The 22,342-nt window shown below is 47.0% G+C and overlaps 5 protein-coding genes across 5 annotated transcripts; 3 read left to right on the top strand and 2 right to left on the bottom strand.

Annotated features, from left to right (window-relative positions):
* The first annotated feature begins 22 nt into the window (after nucleotides 1–22).
* Nucleotides 23–3,516, top strand: F9C07_1703629 (uncharacterized protein). The gene is made up of 5 exons (XM_041293307.2): nucleotides 23–542; nucleotides 646–2,508; nucleotides 2,573–2,652; nucleotides 2,717–2,866; nucleotides 2,918–3,516. The coding sequence occupies exons 1-5, from the start codon at nucleotides 408–410 to the stop codon at nucleotides 3,174–3,176; spliced, it is 2,487 nt and encodes an 828-aa protein (XP_041148166.1). The 5' UTR covers nucleotides 23–407; the 3' UTR covers nucleotides 3,177–3,516.
* Nucleotides 3,517–3,786: 270 nt separating this feature from the next.
* On the bottom strand, nucleotides 3,787–6,851 carry F9C07_2071146 (C6 zinc finger domain protein; the record flags this gene model as incomplete). The annotated part of the gene is made up of 10 exons (XM_071508765.1): nucleotides 3,787–3,830; nucleotides 3,895–4,538; nucleotides 4,591–4,850; nucleotides 4,934–5,002; nucleotides 5,092–5,130; nucleotides 5,187–5,763; nucleotides 5,819–6,029; nucleotides 6,088–6,241; nucleotides 6,507–6,552; nucleotides 6,721–6,851. 10 exons carry the CDS (start codon nucleotides 6,849–6,851, stop codon nucleotides 3,787–3,789), a joined length of 2,175 nt encoding a protein of 724 aa, XP_071364600.1.
* Nucleotides 6,852–8,251: 1,400 nt separating this feature from the next.
* Nucleotides 8,252–11,072, bottom strand: F9C07_2285312 (increased rDNA silencing protein 4). The gene has a single exon (XM_041286553.2). The coding sequence runs from the start codon at nucleotides 10,452–10,454 to the stop codon at nucleotides 8,754–8,756; it is 1,701 nt and encodes a 566-aa protein (XP_041148164.1). The 5' UTR covers nucleotides 10,455–11,072; the 3' UTR covers nucleotides 8,252–8,753.
* Nucleotides 11,073–11,410: 338 nt separating this feature from the next.
* F9C07_2234679 (C2H2 type zinc finger domain protein) lies at nucleotides 11,411–14,900 on the top strand (the record flags this gene model as incomplete). The annotated part of the gene is made up of 6 exons (XM_071509959.1): nucleotides 11,411–11,441; nucleotides 11,517–11,757; nucleotides 11,830–13,402; nucleotides 13,456–13,722; nucleotides 13,776–13,920; nucleotides 13,975–14,900. 6 exons carry the CDS (start codon nucleotides 11,411–11,413, stop codon nucleotides 14,898–14,900), a joined length of 3,183 nt encoding a protein of 1,060 aa, XP_071364599.1.
* On the top strand, nucleotides 12,270–22,269 carry F9C07_2165455 (ATP-dependent DNA ligase IV). Its single transcript, XM_071509323.1, has 9 exons — nucleotides 12,270–13,402; nucleotides 13,456–13,722; nucleotides 13,776–13,920; nucleotides 13,975–15,323; nucleotides 15,392–17,496; nucleotides 17,549–17,680; nucleotides 17,738–17,870; nucleotides 17,923–18,028; nucleotides 18,077–22,269. The coding sequence occupies exons 4-9, from the start codon at nucleotides 15,244–15,246 to the stop codon at nucleotides 18,902–18,904; spliced, it is 3,384 nt and encodes a 1,127-aa protein (XP_071364598.1). The 5' UTR covers nucleotides 12,270–13,402; nucleotides 13,456–13,722; nucleotides 13,776–13,920; nucleotides 13,975–15,243; the 3' UTR covers nucleotides 18,905–22,269.
* Nucleotides 22,270–22,342: the final 73 nt, after the last annotated feature.

The raw sequence follows: 22,342 nt of genomic DNA, 5'->3' as shown, positions 1-22,342 counted from the left end.
ATGGTGACCTGGTAAAGTGGTATTGATATAAAAGACCAGCACGGGCTGCAAAGAAAAAAGTTATGGGCCGCCTGGATCTCGACTCCACACCGCCCGTAGAGTAATTTTTTTTCCTCCCTCTTTTCTGTCAACTGTGGCGGTGGCTAATCACTAGCCACATAGCCAAGTACCCCAGGCACCAAAGGCGGTCAAGGGATCGGAATTCCATGTGACGTGATATCACCTCTATTGGGCCGACTAAATTACTCTCTTCCCCCCGTGGCTTTGACTCGACGCAGATCATCAGCAGGCACCACCACCCCATGGCTTATCTTCAACTCCTGTAGTTCTGGAGGCCCCTGTCCTCCAAATTTGCTCAACAGTTTCTACTCAGTTCCTGGTATGGTAATGTTTTATATTCTACTTTCATGGCGCCCACGGGTTCTCGCAAGAGAGTAAAGTCCATTCCGTCAGTTGCGGACTCACAATCGTCAAACGATGGGACGACATTGCCGTCGAAAGACAGAGGACGCTCGGGTTCACTGAAACAGAGGGGTAGTGGAGTAAGTTTAAAAAGAATTTCGTACAATTTTATTACAAAGTGCATTATTCTACTAGTCTTTGTGTCTGTATTCTCTGGTAGCTGATTAAGGGTTGTTCTCATAGAACTGGCACCCAGGAGCCTGGCCCGTTTCCAAATCATCTAAAGCGGCCCCAGTTACCGAGGTTGCCCGTGAGAGCATCTCGGTTGCCCAAAACGTAGCTTCAAGCCTCACTTCCTCGCCAGTATCGCAGCTTGCCTCTCCTAAACACCCTCGAAATCCTTCTCTGCAACTTACTAGAAAAGTTGGCGCTTCGACTCGCTCTCTTCCTGCTAACGCCACTACAACCCGAATCAATATCGCATCCGATGGCACTGCGTCTTCACCAGCAATAGAAGCCCAGCCCAACCCTACTGCTTCAGCAACCGAGTCAACAAATAAGGAGTCGTCAAATGACGAAGGCGCCGGCACGGGACAAACCATTGATAAGGATCAATCGGATGTTACGACTGAGACGAATGCAGGGTCTGGGGAGGTAGAAGCAAGTCAGGAACAAACGCCATCGCAACCGAGTGGGTGGTTTTCATGGGTTTGGGCCCCTTCCAGGACTGAACCCCCCCCTGATAACCCCCGGGAAGATTCAGCCCCAGCCCCAGTGGACCAAACTGCGGAAAATCAGACTTCAAAAGAGGAGGACATTGCACCTGCCAATCAAGATCAAGCAGACGAAACAAAACCTCCAGTAACGGCGGAGATTGACGACACAGTACAAAAGCGATCCTGGCTCCAGATGTGGTACGGCTCCTCATCCTCGAAGGGCTTAGAAGAACCCCACCGTGAGAACCCGCCAGCAACAGATGAATCAAATCCCCCTGCTGATATACCACCTACATCAAATGAAAATGTAGACGAGCCCACCGCAGACAGTTCAGCAGGTGCGCCTAGTTCAGCAGATGTGCCTACTAAAACTGCTAAACCGTCAGGCTGGTCTTTCTGGTTCAGAGAGACTTCACAAGACACTTCGCAGGTGAAGTCCCAGGAAGTCCAGTCCGTTGAAGCCTCTACTACCCAGGATTCCATAATAAAGAAACCCAAGGATGATCCCGAATCCGAGCCGGAGCAAAAAGCAGAGCTCTCGAAGAAGGGAACTCTTAAGATAAAATCTCCCAAGAGCAGTTCTGCTCTCCCTGAGCAGATTGTTTCTGGGCTAGAATCCAGCTCCGCTTCTCCTGCAGTGAATACGTCCGAAGCAACTGCTTCAAAGCATCTACAGAAGATCTTACCTAACCAGGTTCTCCCGCGCTTCAGAGACACTTTCGCTTTGCAAGAGAAGCCTAGTCTGTTCCAGACGATTGGGCGATTCTTACACTACAACAAGGAGCCAGACAATAGACATGTTTACATGATAAAGGACCCACCGCCCATCAAAAGAGCATTGGCTATAGGAATACACGGATACTTCCCCGCCCCGTTAATTCGGACTGTCCTTGGTCAGCCGACGGGTACATCTATCCGATTTTCAAATATGGCTGCAGATGCTCTTCAAACCTGGGCAGATGATCATGCGTATACGTGCGATATTGAAAAGATAGCGTTAGAAGGAGAAGGTCGCATCGCTGAACGAGTTGATTTATTGTGGAAACTACTGCTCAATTGGATGGAAAAGATAAGGCGGGCAGACTTCATACTGATTGCATGCCACAGTCAGGGTGTTCCTGTTGCAATAATGTTGGTTGCGAAGTTAATATCTTTTGGGTGCCTTAACGCTGCACGGGTCGGTGTATGTGCCATGGCCGGTGTTAACATGGGGCCTTTCTCCGACTATCGATCACGGTGGATTAGTGGCTCTGCTGGTGAACTTTTTGAATTTGCATTGCCTCACAGTCAAGTTTCAAAGGATTATGAGGCAGCGCTCAAAACGTCTCTCAATTTCGGTGTACGGATTTCCTATATAGGGAGTATTGATGACCAACTCGTTTCTCTAGAGGTGTGTGCTTCCCGGGTTCATCAGCAGCTTTTGCGAAACGGCTAATGCTAATTTTCAACGGCAGTCATCACTGTTTTCACCGGTGGCTCATCCGTATGTCTACCGAGCAGTATTTGTTGACGGTAGAGTACATGCTCCAAGCTTGTATGTTGTTCCTATTTCAAGTTCTTATGCTTGTTTCTGGAGCCGCTGCTGATGTGTCTCGCAGCTTATCACATTTGGTCGGGTTTGCTCTTAAACTTCGAAATCTCGGACTTCCAGACCATGGCCTTATCCGCGAATTGAGTTCACCTTTAGCAGGTAGTCTGTATAGTGGCGAAGGTCACTCGCGTCTCTATGACGACGAGGCCGTGTATCGGTATGTTACTTTTGCTCCAGTTAGAGTTCGCCGGGGTTAATGTTGTTTTAGGTTGGCTATTGAATTCGCTCTGGAAACGTCGAATGTCCAGGATGCGACGCTTAACATCAAGCGAAGCCCCCCTGCTTCGTCAGTGAACCCTTACATCCTTCCGTTTGCCATGCGCGGCCTCCTCGAAGAAGAGTACGTTCGACGCGAGCTTTATGAAGAAACAATGGAACTGTTACGACAGTTTGACGACTGGAAACCGACCAGCAAGGTTCTAAAGGATGTAAAGTTCCGATTAGAAGGAATCCGCTCAAAACTCTAGCCGCAGTTCCGCACTTGACACATACCCTCTGCATCAACCCTTCACTGACATCTACTAAATCCTGCTCTCAGCCTGGTGTAGTTTGCTATTGCACACCTTAGGAACCTTTCCTTTTGTACGCTTCTGTACACTTCTTTGGGTGGAGAGTTGCCAAAAAAAAATTAGAGCACATTTTTATGTTACGGTGGATCTTAAATAGAATACTTTGCTTCTGCTGCACAGATATTGATTAAAATGTTGGGGACATGATAGACGCGAAACATTCTATGAACCTGATGCATTTGCAGACATGAATAGTAAATAGGCGCTATTGGTAGATTATCTAAAAGGAGATGATTGTTCGTAGTTATCGTCATTAAAAAATGGTACAGGTAAACCCCTTGCCTCGTAGCCCAAAGATATATAACGCCGTATATGAATGTTATAAGAGGTTCGCTTTTTGTTTATGTTATGGCCGCTTTATCCATCCATCCCAATATTCCGAAGTACCAGATATCAAACCTTCGCGCCCCACCGAGATGAAGCAAAAGAACGGTAAAATGGGTATGAGAGCGAATTCGAAAGTTAAAAGGAAACAAAAGACAATCGGATATAGATGTCAGGGTAAAAGTCATAATTGAGGGAACGCCGTTTGATATGCACCTTCGATTTCATCTAGGTTGATGATTAGTTTGCCACGCTCAAGATATGCATGGAGTATGTATAGGAAGAGACCTACCTCTCATGCCGTCTAACGCCTCAAAAGCAGCTGCATAGTTGGTTACGGTAGCAATGATTCGCTCTAGTCCTTGCCGGAGTTCTTCTATCAATCGATCCGAAGGAGTAGTCTTGTTTCCATAGTCTGGTGACAGCTGCTTTTCTACGCGCGCTTTGTAGAATATCATTAGCATAGCGTAGCTGCCTTGCATCAAACAGCAGGCAAATGATGGCATAGTTCGAGGAAGCTGGTTCGGCGGTTGTAACGTCATCCCCTGCGGGCTCTTTGGCTCGTTTATAATCGGTTGTGGTATGGGTAGACTTGGGAACATGCGTGAGATCAGCAGAGCAGCCCTAAGGCAGACTTTGGCGGAATGTTGGATGCTGAAGGGGAATCCACTGGTGAACGAGTATTGGGAGATCGACTGATAATCTGAGGACGTAGATGAAGCGGTAGAAGGGGTGTACTCGCTTGACGACTGTTGAAATGGTTCCAAACCTCCACACGAGCATCGAATGTCGGTAATTCCATTCTGCATTCTGGAATCCTTGGCAGAATTACATGCTGCTGAGTTGTTGGAATTAGCTGCTGTTAGGTCACAATGTTTCTTAATGAAAATAGGGATGTCTGAGAATGCTCTAAAGCGGTGGGTTTTGATCTGTGCGCTAGAATAAGATCAGCGATATGTTGGTATGCGACTGTCGTACAAATACCTACCTGGACAACTTGATCCGTGAGATTGAGCGTATACTTTGAGCTGTCGTAAATTCCATGCCATCGCCACAGTTCATGGACGGAGGAACAATAGGAAGTAAGTTAGATTGTGCCAAGGCTGAGCTCGCCCATGTGTCGAGCTGCTGCATCCGTTCGTAAATGTAAGGCATATTGGTCCTTGTTGAGATACATTTGTTCAGGTCAATTACGAACTGAGTTGCTGAAACCAGCACTTGCTGAGCTTGCATCAGAACAGCCCAACCCTGTAGATAATGTTAGAGATTGCCTCTTGAGCTGAGTTCCGCACAGAAGCTCTTATTGGTGGAAGGGCGCTGGGGAAACTTACATCTGGATCAGCGGCAAAGCGCGGATAAGGTGTTACAAACTGAGGATCGTTTGCAACAATAGCTAGCGGCTAGTTAAACTCGTTAACGACCAAACCATGATAGAAGTTGGGGGCGGGGGAGGGATGAAAGAGAAGGTATAATGCTGGGAACACCTTACAGTTGTGCTGACAATCGACCCTTGGAGAACGCAGTAATACTACGGTAAAATCAAGGTTAGCGAATTAGACACATTTCCATTCAAACCAGGCATACCGTCATCCACCAAGCTCTTCTACGAGCTTCCGCAAATTCATCATACTCTTCTCCTAAAGAATGCAGAGACATGTCCAGTGCGATCGCCAATGCTTGACCCGCACGGTACCGCATTTTAAGCAGATTTCCTCGCTGAGTGTATTCGTACACGGAGAGAACCAATAGCGCAAGGATAGATTCGAGTTCCACGGGTGCATGCGGATGGAAGCTTTCTCTGTTGATGAGAGGGCGTTCACTTGAAAGCGCTAGTGAGGGATCGGTAGAAGAGGCATGGAGCTCACAATCTGCTTCGATGCTAGAATTGGCCAATTGGGAGAACGTGTGTGCGTATGTCCTACGTCGGATAACAGAGGCAGGAGACGAAGGCTCCAAGTCATTTGGATGGGGTATGAGGGCCAAGACTGCAGATAAAGCAAGGCTAAGAGGGGACCGTGGTCTGTATAATAGAAGAGGTTCTTCTGTCGGAGATTCGGAATAGGAGCCAACCGCATCCAATGGCCTGTCTGGAATGGCCGGAGCTGCCCTGGGGGGAAGGATAGGGAAATAATGATGAATAAAATCGTAATAGGCGTTGAGTCTGACTCAGACATTAGAAGGGACCAGTAGTCAGGTTGAGGCAATGTAAAACCCACATGTCGTGTTCAGAGCCGTACGTCCTTACCAAGGATTGAGTTGATATGTTAGACGGCGAAGGCGTTGGCTCCATTTGTGCGGGTGGATGACCAGCATCGTGAGGGATAAAGAGGTCAGCGAACATTGACTGAACATCAGAAGGGAAATCCAAGCTTCTCAGCCCGGCTCCTGGTACCGACAGCCCATCGATCTGACCAAACATGCCCGTCGCTGTACCAGAGTGAGTATTGGTTGCTTCTATTTCTAGGATTTACGCATCATCACGTACACTCATCGAAGCCGGATGTCGCCGGGTGAATGGTCGAATTGTGTGCATCATCTTGTGGAACAGTTCCTTCAGGGGAGATGGATGCCCTTTTCTTCTTCCTTGGACCGCCTCGTTTACTAGGCAGATAGGAGCATTTCCTTCTTTTACCGAGACACTTTCATAGAAGTAATTGTCTCAGCAAACGCATCTTTAATGTGCTTTGCGGGGATAGTGTATGGTAGAGTGGGATAGATATTGAGAGACAGGGAACAGACACCATTCAACAAGAGAAAAGAAAAAAAAAGATATGAAGAAGGCAGAAACGAGAAAAGGAAAGCAAAGGGGAAAGGAAGGGAAAAGAAAAGGAAAGAAAGTAAAGACAAGGGAAGATAAGAAGAAACACGATAATAACTGGAGATAATGAGACACAAAGGACCTACATTGGAACAAGGGTCTTGTCCATCACAGCGCGTCCTTGAAGCACGACTGTTTGAAGAGCATGCGTTAGCCCAGGTCCGATACAATAGGGGACAAGGCACCTTGTAGTAAGACAGGGACTTTGTCTCACACGGTGCATGATCGTAGTCCAGATCCCAAAAACCGGGCGTTGTCCTCCCGGGGTGGCCAGAACCATAAAGCAGAAGAATAACGTACCAAGAGAGACATGCTACTTTGACTGGTGGTTTCGCAAATTTCTTTCGCACCACGGTGGGCCTTGCGACCTTGGACTGTGTAACTGTGGTGGTTCCGTTGTCATGGAATTTCTGGAAGTTCTCCAGAACCATGGCGATTGCTTGAGCAATGGAGGAATATAATAATATAGTAGTCGTGGTAGTCTAGAAACGAACCGGCTTTGCCGTTCAGTTGTGTCATGCAGCCGCAACGATCGATACACAGGGGACTTCAAGACTTTCACCGCGAGTGTTTCCGACATTGACGACTAGTAGAGACTCGAATTGCGCATCATTACTAGGGGAAGCATACGGCAACGGGGATCACTAAGAAAGTGTTTATTTCGATACCCGAAGAGGTGGTCTGATATACGCCGTACAGCGTCGAGAACTGGGGTGTAGTTCTGGGGCTTAATCATCCATAGCCAACGATTCAAATCCCGATCACTCACACTTCGGGATTTGCTTTGCCCCCAAGAAAGCGTAAATGTGGCGGACGATTCGCGATTAGTCAAAAAGCATGTTCCTCTGGGTTCCCCTGAATCAATGAAGCTTCCTCGAATGAGGTAGTCAAAAAATGCGATGCATTGGTCCAAATCTTAAAGTTGAGATCTGAAAACAAGAAAAAGAACTTTTGTAGTATCTGCTTTTGCTTTTGCTTTCTCTCTCGCGCTCGTCACGGGTTCTCTGCTAACCCTCTCGATCGGGTTAGCTTCCACTTCTTTTGCTTTCTTTGTCTGCGTTAAACCGCTTTTGGCGACGGGGCCAAGGACTGAGCGCATTTATCACGTGATCCATACATTGTCATGTCAATACAGCGGTCACATTACTGACTGACACCAGGAACCCATTAGTATACATACCAGTGGCTTGCCACGTTTCCACCCGAAGTTAATCGCGATTATTCCCTCATTCACCGTCTCTGCGAATGATCAGTTCACATCGCCCCCTTCTCATACAAGAATGACTAGGTGAGGTAAAATGGGTGAGTGGACGCATAGCCAAGGGACCCAGGGAGTTCGATAGATCGATTTGATAACAGGGCGTCAGAATGGTTAGCTTAAGCCTTGGACTCGGAGATCTCGGGGCAAAGGAGGGCTAATCGATCGACACGCCTTTGGTGAACTCTAATCGAATGAAGGCCCGAGCCAACTTAAGGTATGGAGTAGGTACAGTAAAACCCAGATATAAGCAAGGGTTTGAGCTGACTGCCTAAATTGCTTATATCGAGGTATTGCTTATATTAAAATCACTATATAAATCCTTCTTAAATCTAGATAGAGTAAAATAATGTCGTATTATATAGTATTCTTAGCAGATTTCTTTTGTATAAGGGCTCAGAGAAAGGTAGAGTAAAAGAATTCTTGTATATATCTATTTTCGTTGTTCCAAGTTGTCAGGTACTATACCTACTAGTTCTTGACTAAAGTACTAACCCGAGAAATTTACACGTGACTTTACATGTTTTTAGTAAATTCTCTAATTGGTTGGTTAGACCCACTATACCTCGCTATAGGAATTTTGTATGGGAGACTGAGCAGTTTACTGAATGTTCCCTGTATCGAGATTTTCTGCACATTTGTATGGGAAACGATAGGAGACAGCCTGGTAGATTGCTTATACCGGGTATATTCCCTATATCGGAGTCGTTTATATACAGTTTTACTGTACATACACGACACGCCATTCCCGGATGCATTCCGGTCCAGAATGGAGATATCCGGGCGGGAACCATTTGGCGACCCCCGTCCGTACGCAAGGATACACTGGAGCCCGACTACCTCCGAGTATTCACCGTGATATGCACATTCTGGTCAGCTGAAGATACCTATCAAATCCATCCAAGGCGGGTCACGTTGATACTACCCTACGGGCAACTAGTAATGTCCGATCCGACTAGTGCGATTTAGGTTCTTACTCTAACTAGGTAGGTAGTCCTGTTTTCAAAATAGAATTACTGTCCTCCATATCTGGATCGTCCTTTACAAATGATATGGAATGGAGCCCACTGCCACGTCAGGAATGGAAGTCAATGTCGCGTAAACTAATCCCCGGCACACGCTTCACGCTGGCCCAGACACTGTCCGGAACTTTCACAGGCAGTTTGTGCCCCTTCAGTTGCTGATCAATCAACCACATCCCAACAACGAACTCCTCTCTTGTTAGGAGCCCAATTTTTTGTGTATCAACTAGATCCCAGATCTGTTCCAGCACGAAGGAATGGAGGCGACTTCGAGACCAGATGTCTCGTACCACAATATTCACTACCATCTCCGAGGCATCTGAAGGCCATATGTCTCGCAATGGATCATGCCCGGAACATTGCATGTCCACTTCTTCTCTTGTAGGAACGAGAAGCCCCTTATTGGCCGCCCATACGCCCTCGTAGCGTTTTCGCTCCTTTTCCGTAAGCTCACTCCGCCATCTCTTCCGATCGCCTTCATGATGTTTATGTGGGTGTTTCCGTATGACATGCTTTCTGTGTCGGTGGTGACTGTCATCTTCATCGTCGGACTTGGCCGGGTTACGCAGTGTATGTCGCAAAGGGCTGGATGGGCTTCGTGATTGGGAAAGCTCTCTCCCGTTGTTGTGAAGACGTAATATTGAACGAGACCTTGCTTGACGTTGCGGAGGGGGAGGTGGCGGGCCCTTCCTTGTAGGTGGTGCTCGGGAGGATGCCAAGGATGATGCGACGATAGCATCTGAAAGGGCGCCTTCACTCAAACTAGCCGAATCATCGAGCAGACTAGGAGTACTGTTATTACGTCGTCGGTCGTAGATCGACGAAGCACTCGGGCTTAATGGTCGTCTCGGGCCATCATTCTTCGCCAGAATGGCTCGGTGATTACTTAGACCACCGTTAGCCGTGGGTGATCCGCCAGGTCGTGGGGGCAATTCAGGAGCTTTCTCATTCGATGAGGTAGATAAATCATTGGAGAGGCCGATGGAGCAAGAGTTTAGTGGCTCGAGGGAGCCCTTTAGTTCTCTGGGCTGCCCGCTTCTGGTGGCTGGTTCGGCTGACCCTGGACCGCCTGTGACTGGTCGAGATTTTCGAGGTGCTGGGGGTACTGGACGGGGCTTTTCCACTACCTGTTGCGTAGAGGCTAGAGATGTATTAGGTGGTTGTGTGGTTGGCTTTCGACGGATAGATAAATCTCGAGTCGGCCCAGCTTCATCACAGCGTGAGCGTCGCCCGATCGAGTTAATATTAGTTGCGGCGCTCTCGATTGAACTTGGACTGGACGCTTTCACATCTTGTACACTATTGTAGTTCTTTGGCCGGGGTCCATTTGTGCCTCGTATCACGTCCCTACCTGTGGTTGTTGCTGCATTTTTCCTATGTACAGGGAGATGTTCCGCAGCAAACCGGGCGGCGATCTGCTGCGGAGACTCCGGTCTAAAAGTTGCCGGGCTCTTGCGAACGCTCTCGAGAGCATTGTGAGAATGGGCAGTATACCTCCCAATCTTGTCCTTTACGGAACCAACTTCGGGTGGCTCTTCGGCTTCAACATCGGGATGGGGACCCGGGCCGAGATCATGTCTGTTGACATCAGCGGCTCCTCCGGTTCTGTGTGCGACTGCAGGTGAACTGCTTCTAGAAGCGCTTGTGCGAAAGGCAGTGGTGGCACCTTGCAAAGCCGTCACGGCATTATGAACATGGCCGGGAGATGAATGGGGAGCTACCCGCTGGTTCGGAGCGGGTGTTGAATTCGCCATTCATGAGACCCGTTTGAAGTCACCGAGAGGTCAAGAAAAGATGTGCAATACTATACGTTTCATACAAATACTAAGAGATCCTCAAAAAGCATATTTGATCCACTCATGCATAAAAGAACCAGGAGAGAACTGATGTTTGTACCTGCGGCAACAAATTAGAGACAACAACTTGAGCTGTGCTGAAGTCATCTGCGGGTCTAGTCCGGATCGGGTAGTTAGCTAACCGTCTACGGAAATAGTAGCTCTGGACCTCTCATTCGGGAACCCTGAGGAGCATTTACTACAAAGTAAATTTTGTATGAAAATCAAGCAATAGTAACCATATATTAACCGACCGGCTCATGGCATCCATTCTACTTGGCAAAACAAATTCAATGACTCTGTGATTGTTAATTGTTCGTTCGAAATCATGTTATATCCAAACAACTTATATTCAACCAGTCTGCCTTTTATTCCCTTATTATATTGTTCTTGGAATTAACCTTTCCTTCTCCTTTTCTTCTTTTCCCACATTTAACCGAAAGGTAAGACAAATGAGCCGGCAGTGCGGGGAATTTCGACCAATACTCATTGTCCAATCACGGGGTCCCCGCTCTCACTCTTAGTACAGGATGTAAGTTAATATTCTGGAGAAACGTTCAATTGACCCAAATATTCTTCCCCGCTTCTAACCCTTTCAAGTTGCCTTGCGACGTAACCAGCCCGGAGTTGGAACTAGTGGTTCGATCCACTACCTCGAAAGATTGTTGCTTGAAGAACTTTCATCTACCTGCTCCCGATCAGGGTTCCAATGCCTCAAGCCGGCCGATTATAGTGATGAAATGCCAGCATCGCACGGTCTTTCGTGATGCACCTCTCGCCACTTTTGTCATACGGCGATCTGTTTTTCTATCCAAGGTGCCATGCCAAATTCTCAAGCACTGTCTGCCTTAAGGAACAATCGTCCGTGAGACGCCATGTCCCCGGAGAACAGCGACGCTGGCCCAGGTATGAATTTGGCTACATCTTCCTCCCTTCAAGAGCTTCCCGAAGTTACCTTGTGAAAGACGTGAGGACGCACAGAAGAAGTAACCAAATACGTGGTAGCAGTTGCAAGCCGCCATGAGGCCGAAGAAGCGACATTGAGTGATAGGAACAACTACGACAATGAAATACAGCCCACTTCTACGGGCTCTAGTCAAACTAAATGTTCTATCTGTCACAGCACCTTTAGGCGACCAGAGCATTTAAAGCGTCATTTTCGCAGTCATACTAAAGAAAAACCCTTTGAATGTACGCAGTGCGGCCGGCATTTCTCGAGAACGTACGTTTCCTCGAATTTCCAACAGAGAAGGATTCTGTATCTCGCAAATAGGTTGCAGCTGACATTGACCAGTGACACACTTCATCGTCACGAATTGAGTCACCATACCTTGGGACCAGAAGGGGGGAAGGACCGCACACATCGGATTACGGTAAAGACGTTTCGGGCTTGTTTCAAATGCGCCGTAGCAAGAGTGCGGTGTAGCGGAGGAACACCATGCATCCGTTGCGATAATCGATCACTCGAATGTCAATATCCAACCGAGAGACGATCTAAAGCGAAAGCGCGGAAACAGTCATCCAGGAATCAGGACTCTGTGGATGGCTCGCCCCAGGAGCAGGTTTCTCGTCATGCCCGCTCTCCTTCTGCGGCAAATACAGACATCACTCTCGCGCTGAACGGAGGAAAGCCATCTTCTCAGATTCCGGGCTATCAACTTGGTCAATTCCAGATCCAGATGTCTGGGCAAAGCTCTTCTAAGACCACTTCTAGTTCTAGGGAACACTTGAGTGAACACCTTAATGACCCCCAAGATAGCCGACAAGCTTCTGAACCAGAGAATTTGGATCTCTCTAATAATAGTGGGGTGATAGATATCACACGATTTCCCTTTGATTCATACGCGGGGGTAAACCTTCAGCAGCTATATCCGCAGATGCCCACGTCGGACATTAGGGCAACACTCTCAGGTGACCAAGGAGCTCGATTAAACCACCAGGTTCAACCCGAGATACCAGGTTCTAATATCAATATGGGTATGGTGGTTGCACATAACCAACAGCTACAGTTGGGGTTCACACAGCCCTACTTGGATCCCGCAATGGCTTCAACGATCAACTGGCTTTCGAACGATTTGTTACTCAATACGACTGGTGAACGCCCTACTGGAGACCGTCCTCCCCCTCATTCTTCGCAAGGAGGGACCATCGACAGCTCACTGGGCCAGTCATCATGGCTTCCCCCAGTTATCAGTGCGGAGCAAACTAGTCCATCTTTACCAGAACATATTTATCAGACTCCTTCTGGAAACACTTCGCTAGGTACTGACGTCGACAGCCCTAGACACTTTCCCCGCGACGCTGCTCAATCATCGACGCCGCAATCAAGGCCTTGCAACGCCTCCCAACGGTCAGCAGACTCGTACATAGATGGAGGTGGCGCTCGGCTTCCGAAATACAGGCGCAAGCAAGATCCTGGACTAAGACCTGCAAGTATAGTAGATGTCCGGTTTCAGTTATGTCCAACAGGTGGGCCGTCAAAATTCTCGTTTCCTACCATCCAGGGACTCAGGGAGGAAATTTCATCTGAAGAAGTAGCCTTCAAATTTCAGATCGAACCTGCAATGTACGACAACATTTACCAGGGTTTTATCCAACTGTGCTGCACGGAGAATTTTCTCTATTCCAAATTCGAAAACAAGAACTTCCCCCCTCGAGAAGCCCTGTCGCACTTTATCGGACTTTACTTTGACTCTTTTCAAACAGTATACCCAATCTTACATGGCCCTACTTTCAATCCGAATTCATGTCATTGGCTATTGACAATGGCTGTGTCAGCAATAGGCAGCTATGCCGCCGGTATTGATGAGCAAGATAATTGTTCTGCCGCATTTAGCGAGTTTCTCCGGCGGGCTATACATACTGAGGTATGAGTCTACCATAATATCCAAATGAGAGCATCTACTGACTGCTGTTAAAGAAGGAGAAGTGCCGCCCAGAACGGAAACCTCTTTGGCTTATGCAGGCAATAATGCTAAATTGTGTCGGATTGCTTCACGGAAGCAATGAGCACAGTAGAGATTTCGCGTTGGATAGTATCGGTGAACTAGTTAATCTTTCGACGCGTGAGGGGTTGTTATGTGCTTCTACCCAGTCAAGGCTTTCATCAATGGACACTTCGCATGATACTCGTTGGGCTATATGGATCGAGGACGAAACAAGAAAAAGAACAGGTTACTTTATATGGGTAAGATATAAAAGTCGCAACTTGAGCGAGCACATAGTTGACAAAGATAATAGCTTTTGGACTGTATGCTTGCGTACCACTTCGAAAGTCGGTTACTGCTCTCCCTTGATGATGGTCAAGCTCCACTACCATCAGGCGAGAGCCTCTGGCGAGCAAGCTCCGCTGATGCCTGGGCAAGACTTTACGAAAAGACTACAGGTATTTCTCCTGTCCCTTTTTCATGCGTAATTCTGTCTAACCTGCGCCCCTTAGGTCGAGAGGAGGTTTCTCTCTATAACGCTGTGCTTACGCTGTATATTGAGAAGAAGCTTGTTGCTAATATAGGAGAATTCGGTCACATCTTATTAATCCACGCACTTTACCATCGAATGTGGGAGGTGGGTGACTATTTCCGCCGTCCTTTGTCTTTCTGGAATCCTACTGCCAAGAAGCAGCCTAGGGAAGCTGCGATTCCCTCGGGATCTGTTTGGCTACCGGGTATACCTTCATATTCGAGGTGGCGTAATAGCGCGTGTGATTGCCTGGATATTCTCCATTGGGCAGCAAATAGCACGATAGCCAAGGCATCTGGCCTCGAGCACCCGACCGTCCTACACCTTCACGAAGCCCGGATTATATTGCTCGTACCCTTTCATGAGATTAAGACCTTGGTAACATCTCTAGCAACAGAAAAAGTTCAATGGAGCGCACGTCAGCAGACGATTGAGTGGCATTATATACTTCGTTGGATTAAACACGATCAATATAAGGCCCGGCTCGCGGTTATACACGCAGGCGCATCTTTGTGGCATGTGCGAAGATATTCGACCGATGCATTTCATGAGCCGGTAGCCGTGTTTCTTGCAATACTTACTTTATGGGCCTATGGCATGTGTCATTCGCAGGTGTTTCCAGATATTAAATCCCGTGGTGGCCCAGATGAGAATTTGCCCAGCGAGCCCACGTTCTTCCATATCGACCGTCCTTGTGACGACGAGCTCGTACAGATCTTTGTTCGAGGAGGGCAAGGGATGAAGGGTAATGTGACTGGTGTGGGGGATATATGTGCTCCAGAAGGTCCTAAACGGATTCTCCAGGTTGGCTGCGAGACGCTTGCTGGCCTTACTTCTTGGGGAATATCTAAGAGATTTATTGCAATCCTGACAAGGCTCGGGGACTTGATGTCATGCGACAAATAAATAGCCTTGGTGTACAGCTACAATTTCTTACATTTTTCACTCTCTCTCTTTGTTGGCAAACCATTCTTTCTTTGGTTACTCAATACCCTATCATAGCTTAGTTTATGTGAAAGAGAATTAGATTCTGACAACCGTGACGATAAATGGGAATATCTACTTGTCTAAAGGCGGTGATGAGCATAAGTTCGTATGACGTCACATGGTTCCGGGTGAAGTCAATTTATCTTATCGTTGCCTATTGCAGCCTAGACCTCAACAGAAGATATAAACTAGTATTCCATGCACTCTGCTCTCGAAATAGGTTCACTACCTAAATTTACGAAACTCTTGCTTCTAATAAGACATGGATTCTGACGACGATTACAATGGCCCTGCCGATACCAATCCTCGCTTAGAAGATGAGGAGTCTGACCTAGATGAAAAGTAATACCGACAACTCTCAACTTCCCTTCTCTGAACATTGCATAATTTGCTAATCTACTGAGCACCAGATATCCCAACCGCCCACGAAATCATTCCACTACTTTACCGTTTCATGTTTTGTTCCAGACGCTTTTCTATCCATTGAGTGAGATCAAAAAGAAGCCAGCTGGACCTGCGCGCAAGAAGGTCGGCCCTCATGGACTGTCTAGCGTTAATCTAACTCCATTGGAAAAACGGCGAGATATTATCGACCGCTTCATCTCAAGATGGAGGAAGGAGGTCGGGGACGACATATACCCCGCTTTTCGATTGATTCTTCCCGACAAAGATCGGGATAGGGCAATGTACGGAATGAAGGAGAAGGCTATCGGGAAGCTTCTAATCCGAATTATGAAAATCGATAAGAATTCGGAGGATGCTCTCAATCTCTTAAACTGGAAATTGCCCGGACAAACGACTACGTCTAGTATGGCTGGTGATTTCGCAGGCCGATGCTTCGGTGTACTCTCAAAGCGGCCAATGCGCACGGAAGTGGGTGATATGACCATCGAGGAAGTGAATGAGAAACTCGATCATTTATCCGCGGCGTCTAAGGAAAATCAACAGTTGCCGATCTTGACGGAATTCTACCGACGAATGAACCCAGAAGAGCTCATGTGGCTTATCCGTATCATCCTACGACAGATGAAGGTTGGAGCGACGGAGCGCACCTTCTTTGATGTGTTCCATCCAGACGCGGAGAATCTGTACAGCATTTCGAGTAGTCTTCGGCGCGTCTGTTGGGAACTGCACGATCCTAATATCCGGCTTGAGGCTGAAGATAGAGGGATCACGTTGATGCAATGTTTCCAACCGCAGCTGGCTCAATTTCAGATGCACTCACTGGATCGGATGATTAGCCGGATGAGGCTGACGGAAGATGATCCGGTTTTCTGGATTGAGGAAAAACTTGATGGGGAGCGTATGCAGCTTCATATGGATTCGAACGACTCGGTACCAGGGGGTAGAACGTTTCGCTTCTGGTCAAGAAAAGCCAAGGACTACACATATCTCTATGGGAATGGCATCCAAGATGAGAATGGTGCTTTGACAAGATACCTCAACGATGCGTTTGCAGATGGAGTGGAGAGCTTGATTCTGGATGGCGAAATGATTACTTGGGATACTGAACAGGATGCCATTGCCCCCTTTGGCACGCTTAAGACGGCCGCACTATCCGAACAGAGAAACCCGTACTCGAGCACTACCCGGCCCTTGTTCCGTATCTTTGACATACTGTATTTGAACGGACGCGATCTGACAAGGTACACTCTTCGTGACCGCCGAAACGCATTGCAGAAAAGTATCAAACCTGTTTATCGCAGGTTTGAAATCCACCCTTACGAAGAAGCTACGGGCAAAACTGAGATCGAGGAAGCCCTGCGAAGAGTCGTGGAAGAGGCTTCCGAGGGCTTGGTACTTAAGAATCCCAGGTCACCCTATCGCCTGAATGAAAGACACGATGATTGGATGAAGGTTAAGCCGGAATATATGACTGAGTTCGGAGAGTCGTTGGATGTCGTCGTGATTGGAGGGTATTATGGATCTGGTCATCGGGGTGGTGGCCTTTCAAGCTTCTTATGTGGGTTAAGGGTCGATGATGCTCATTCCTCACAAGGAATGGTGGCATCTAAGTGTTATTCGTTCTGCAAGGTAGGAGGAGGCTTTACTGCAGCTGATTATGCAAACATCCGGCACCACACGGACGGTAAATGGCACGAGTGGAAATCCAGGAAACCTCCCACGACATACATAGAACTGGCAGGCGGAGATGCGCAGTACGAGCGCCCAGACATGTGGATAAAACCAGAAGACTCGGTGGTTCTCTGCGTTAAGGCAGCTTCAGTAGCTGTCAGTGATCAGTTTCGTATCGGACTGACGCTACGCTTTCCGCGCTTCAAAAAGCTGCGTATGGACAAAGATTGGAAAAGCGCTCTCTCAGTACAAGAGTTCCTCGACTTAAAAGCCAATGCGGAACGAGAGCGTAAAGAGAAAGAATTCAATGTGGATAATTCACGCAAGAAACGGGCGAAGAGGGATAACAAGAAGCCTTTAGCTATTGCCGGGTACAGTGCGGAAGCAGAAGCTCAGTACACCGGGCCATCTGGCAATATCTTCGAAGGGCTAAATTTCTGTATGTTGCAAGACCGGGCGTATAGTCGAGGCACAAACTGATCAAGTTACAGACATTACAACCGACTCAAACACACCGGTCAAAAAGTCAAAGGCGGAGTTAGAACAGCTCGTGAAGGCTAATGGGGGCAAGTTCTTTCAGACGAGTAATGCTGCTCCGAGCACAATTTGTATCGCCGACAGAAGTATGTGCGCCTTCAAAGACTCCTCGAACCATTGGCATTAACTTACATGTTATGCAGGGACTGTGAAAGCTGCGTCCCTTCAAAAAAGCGGCAATGTCAATATTATCCGGCCTTCTTGGATCCTTGATTGTATTAGGCAGAGTGAAATAGACGCGGGTTTGCCTGATTCTCTTCTTCCTCTCGAACCCAGGTACGTTGATTCAGTCTGGAACAAGGTTTCTGGTCTACTAACTTTCACCCAGACATGTCTTCTTCGCGACTCAGGACAAGAAGGAGGAGATTGCAGCGAGCGTCGATCGGTTCAATGATAGTTATGCCCGCAACACCACCAATGACGAACTGAAGGAGGTAAACATCCCCGCCCAGGATAGGATATAACCTGCTGACTGTGACTAGATCTTAAAGCAGATGAGCAAGGATCATCACTTTCACGCTTCGCAGAATCCCAAAATCGTCCGAAAACTCAACGAGCGTATCCAGGAGAAAGTCAATGCCGGATGGGAGATGCCTTCCGGCTGGCTGTTCAAGGGTCTGACCATCCTCTTTCCTCAGAATGACAAAGTGGATGATGCAGAAGTAGACGAGACGTCACAAACGCATCAGCAATACCGTCTTAATCTAGCACGCAACACTGTACGGTTTGCGGGAGCGAATGTTGTGGATTCGAAATCTTCGTCGGTAACTCACATCGTCGTAGCTCCGGGCAGCTCATCTTCAGACGTCTCTTCGATCCGCAAATCGCACTCAGCGAAACCGGGAAAGAAGGTGCCACACCTCGTCACTGCCGAATGGATAGAGGAGTGCTGGAAACAGCGGACGCTGTTGGGCGAAGAGGGTATGTTGAAGCCTAATCATGGTCATGGCACACTAGGACTCCTCCATTCTGATCATTTCCTACAGGGTTCCAGCCGTCCAGAGGTACCTAAACAGGCACCTTGCATCATCATCATCCACATCAAGAATCAACCCAGTCTTTTGGGCATTTCCCATGGGCCTAACCCAAATCCAAATTCATACACCGGTGCTGCCGACGATGCACAAGATACTTTCCCAATTGTACATACATCCATACATACATACCCCCATTTTTGCGTAATGACACATCCACTTTGGATGAACCGAAAAAGACCACATAAAACTATCCTACTTGCCCAGTTCCTTGGTTATCTGCAACCCTGCCCAAACACGGAACATGGCGGGAGTTTGCTCCAAAACACGGCGTAAAGTTAAGCCCGACCAGAGAATCCATCTTCTACCATTGGACAGAGATAAGGCCTACAGGGGAGAACGAGACATGGCCATGCAAACAGGGGAGAAATAAGATCCATCCATGGATAGAGATGACCTAGCTGATGCATTACAGCCTGAATGAATACCATACAGTAATATAATCCCTTGAACTGAAAGATAAGAAGACCACTCTGGATTGGGTTTAGCTTATGTCGAAGTTTTAGATAACCCTAATACAAACCAGACTTATCCCAACACTACGCAAAAGATCCTCCCATCTCTCGAAAGAACGAGACGGTCGAGAATCTGTATTTACTATCATCTTTCCATGATAAGTGGTAGTTAAGAGTCTCATCGTGCTATGAATTATAGCGGTCACCTCCTTCCTGATCTAGTTCTTCCTTAATCATTTGACTCGAATAGTTTCTAGTTTGATTAGAGGATAGTGTTCTTTTTAGAATAGATACGACACACGTCTTCATTCTCACTTCATCTTTCGATAGATTCATTAGATTACATCTAGGTTTGGATGCAACACAAACTCTGCGACTTTGCTCGGCCTTGTCTCTATCACATTATGTCCTACTCCTTTCCTAAAGGTAAAAAAAATATGTATGGCAGCTCGATAGTCATTTAGCTACCCCATATCCGAGAGTATATCCGAAAAACAATGTAGACCAAGAGTGAAAGTTGAACAAGAGGGGCCCATCGACATTTTGTCCTGTCTAGGGACGGGAGATTAAGACTGTTTTCGAGTCAGTCTCGCATTCTTTTCCCGGCCTTACTCTATACATAGAAAGGAATTCTTCCCACATTAGCCTCGTATACTTTTAAGGAGTCCGCAGCTGAAGATGGGACACAAGCTGACGGCCATTACGACTATAGGTATAGAGTACGAGGGTGTTGGATTAAATCATCAGTTGGCCTGGAAATGTCGGCGAATGGATATGTGTGTCGATGAATAGACAGCAGCTCTCAAGTATAGAAAAAGGCTTACAATAATACTGTGGTTATGGTCTTCGAATGCTACCTTTGAGTGTCACAGCTCAGAAAAGGGCATCGCTAAGGCACCGTCTATCTCTTCAACGAATCGTCGGTCCCCGCGTACACAAGCCTGGGTAGATGGACTCGTATGTGGAAGGCAGATTTCAGGAGTTTCAGTGATAAACATTATTTCAGAGGATATGTTAGGCTTCTCGATGTAAAATGAGAATGTTCTTGGCATGGTTTCCTTAGCAAGAAGCGATAAGGATTCTGATCTTTGGCCCTGTATAAAGATGGAAAGGTGTCGGACAAAGGTTAAGACCTATGCAGATTGATTTTTGCTAAAGAGTACATTTTTAGAGCGGTCGCGGGCAGTATTGTGCGAACAGTATGTACTTATAAGTAGAAATTTGTGTATAGATCGTCGGTCCAGGGTCCTATTCGCATTATCCGGTGCGTATTTAGCGACTAACACTCTGAGAATTTGCGCAAAGTTCATCAATCTGTAGCCCGTACGTTATATCCAGCCAAGATAGTTGTGAGCAATATGGACGAAATGAGACCTGTTTCACCTGTCTCCACCATTGATATTGGGGGCCAGGAATCTATAAATTTATCATACAGATGCAGGTACAAACGATCTGCACCTCCCAGTGGGTCTCAAAAATATCAATACCATCATATACTTATCTGAGCTGTCAATCGCAGCACAATGAACCCTTCTAGGCGTTTTGAATGAAAGAAGGACGTTTGATTTCTAACTTTTCTTCAGTGTTGTAGAGAGGCAATCCCGAGCGGAAAATATCTCCGACTGGTTGTCACTAGTTTTATTCCTCTTCACCGTTGAGTATGTGGAGTTATATAAGTAACTTCCCACGAGCTTGTGAACTTTGAAGTCGGAGTAAAAGAGTATGCGGAATCCTCTCATTTCTCTCATCGTCTGCACTTCTATCCAGGTAGAGAAGCCCGCGAGAGTATCAGGATAGGGTTCGGTCATGCCTTCATGAAGGTCCCCCCCAGTAAGCATTCGAGCCGAATCGAACGGGATAATGCTGGTAATACCAGCTTTTTCGAATGATCACAATGCTCCCGAGTGTCCCAGTCAATTGGTTTCGTGGTTTTGGTATAACCATCTGTAAACCAATCATTGAGAGCTGTCCTAATTTGCTCTGGCTATGTCAGGTATAGCGATGACGGCTTTCCATAGTTGCAAGGGAAGTTGAATAGTCAAGTCAACGATGGAGTGCTGATTCATGAGTACGTTTGACTTCCATATAAAGAAGCTCGACAGGTGACCTCCTGATCAGGAACTTTGCCCGAAATGGAAGCAATGGACTAGGTTGATTCACGTGGCTCGACGCCTGCTATACCGGTTACAATGGAATATAGATGAGGCCTTCCGGTTCAGTCTACTGGGTAGGGCACCAGATAGACTGGATAATCAATATTGAAGTCCTTTCATACGATCTTAAAACTGTTCCATAACTAAGTTTCTATCCAAAGACGACGAACTATTGCAGTAACATCACATAAATGGGTACAGGATTAGAATACTGACAATTGTACTGTACGTCCCTATTTTCATCGGATTTAGCAGTAAAATTAATCAATGAATCCAAAGTCCGAAGACAATCACCTTAGTTAGTTATACTTCAGGTTTCCACGTTCCCTCAGAGCTGGGCAGAAAGTAACCCAAATCTTTGAAAGGATTCCACGTGAGGTGGCTCCTAAAAAACAGAGCATCTTTCTCGCCACTAGTCTTCTTAGGGCCATCACTTCTCGCTAGGTAGGTAGTTTTTTATCTTCGGTCAAAAGGACTGTAAGCAGATAGAAGGTAGTAACTACGGAGTACCGGTACTAAATCTGTAACCCTGTCGACGTATCGTAACCCCAGTGATGATGAGTACCAGAGACATGGTGGTAATTTATTCCTCGAATCTATTGGGGTTACCTTATCTTTCTTTGGTTGCTCAGCCGCGTGATGGGAACCTCGGGTCAAGTGATTGAGATCGCTTCTCGAGTAATGACGTCGATTTGATTGCTCAGAAGTCTAATCACGCTCGGCTCTTCGTCCGTGTGACGTGGTGAACCCACAGTATGTCCATCTATGACAAGGCCTTTCAATCTTATTCTTTTTGACTTTCCTCAACCCAACAGTCTATTGATGTACAGAGCAGGATGTAAAGCCAACGTTTGTAAGCAAGTCTGGTCCGTCTTGACCATCCAAGATCCCTGAACGCCCTCGCTCCAGTCTGTATGCCCAAAATGCAAATGTACGTCTCTCAATATGTACAATAGCCAATATAGCCAAGAGAACTGTAAATAAAAAACACATACACACAAAAACAAAAGGGAAAAAAAAAAAAAAAAAAGAAGGATTGAAAAAGAAAGTTCATGAACAGAAGGGGACGAACATCAGACCATGCGCTGCGCTAATGAAGGGAGTAT

Source organism: Aspergillus flavus, chromosome 5, assembly GCF_009017415.1.
Source record: "Aspergillus flavus chromosome 5, complete sequence".
Lineage (NCBI taxonomy): Eukaryota > Fungi > Ascomycota > Eurotiomycetes > Eurotiales > Aspergillaceae > Aspergillus > Aspergillus flavus.
Note: the sequence above shows the minus strand (reverse complement) of the source record. Positions and strands in the feature narration are given on the sequence as shown.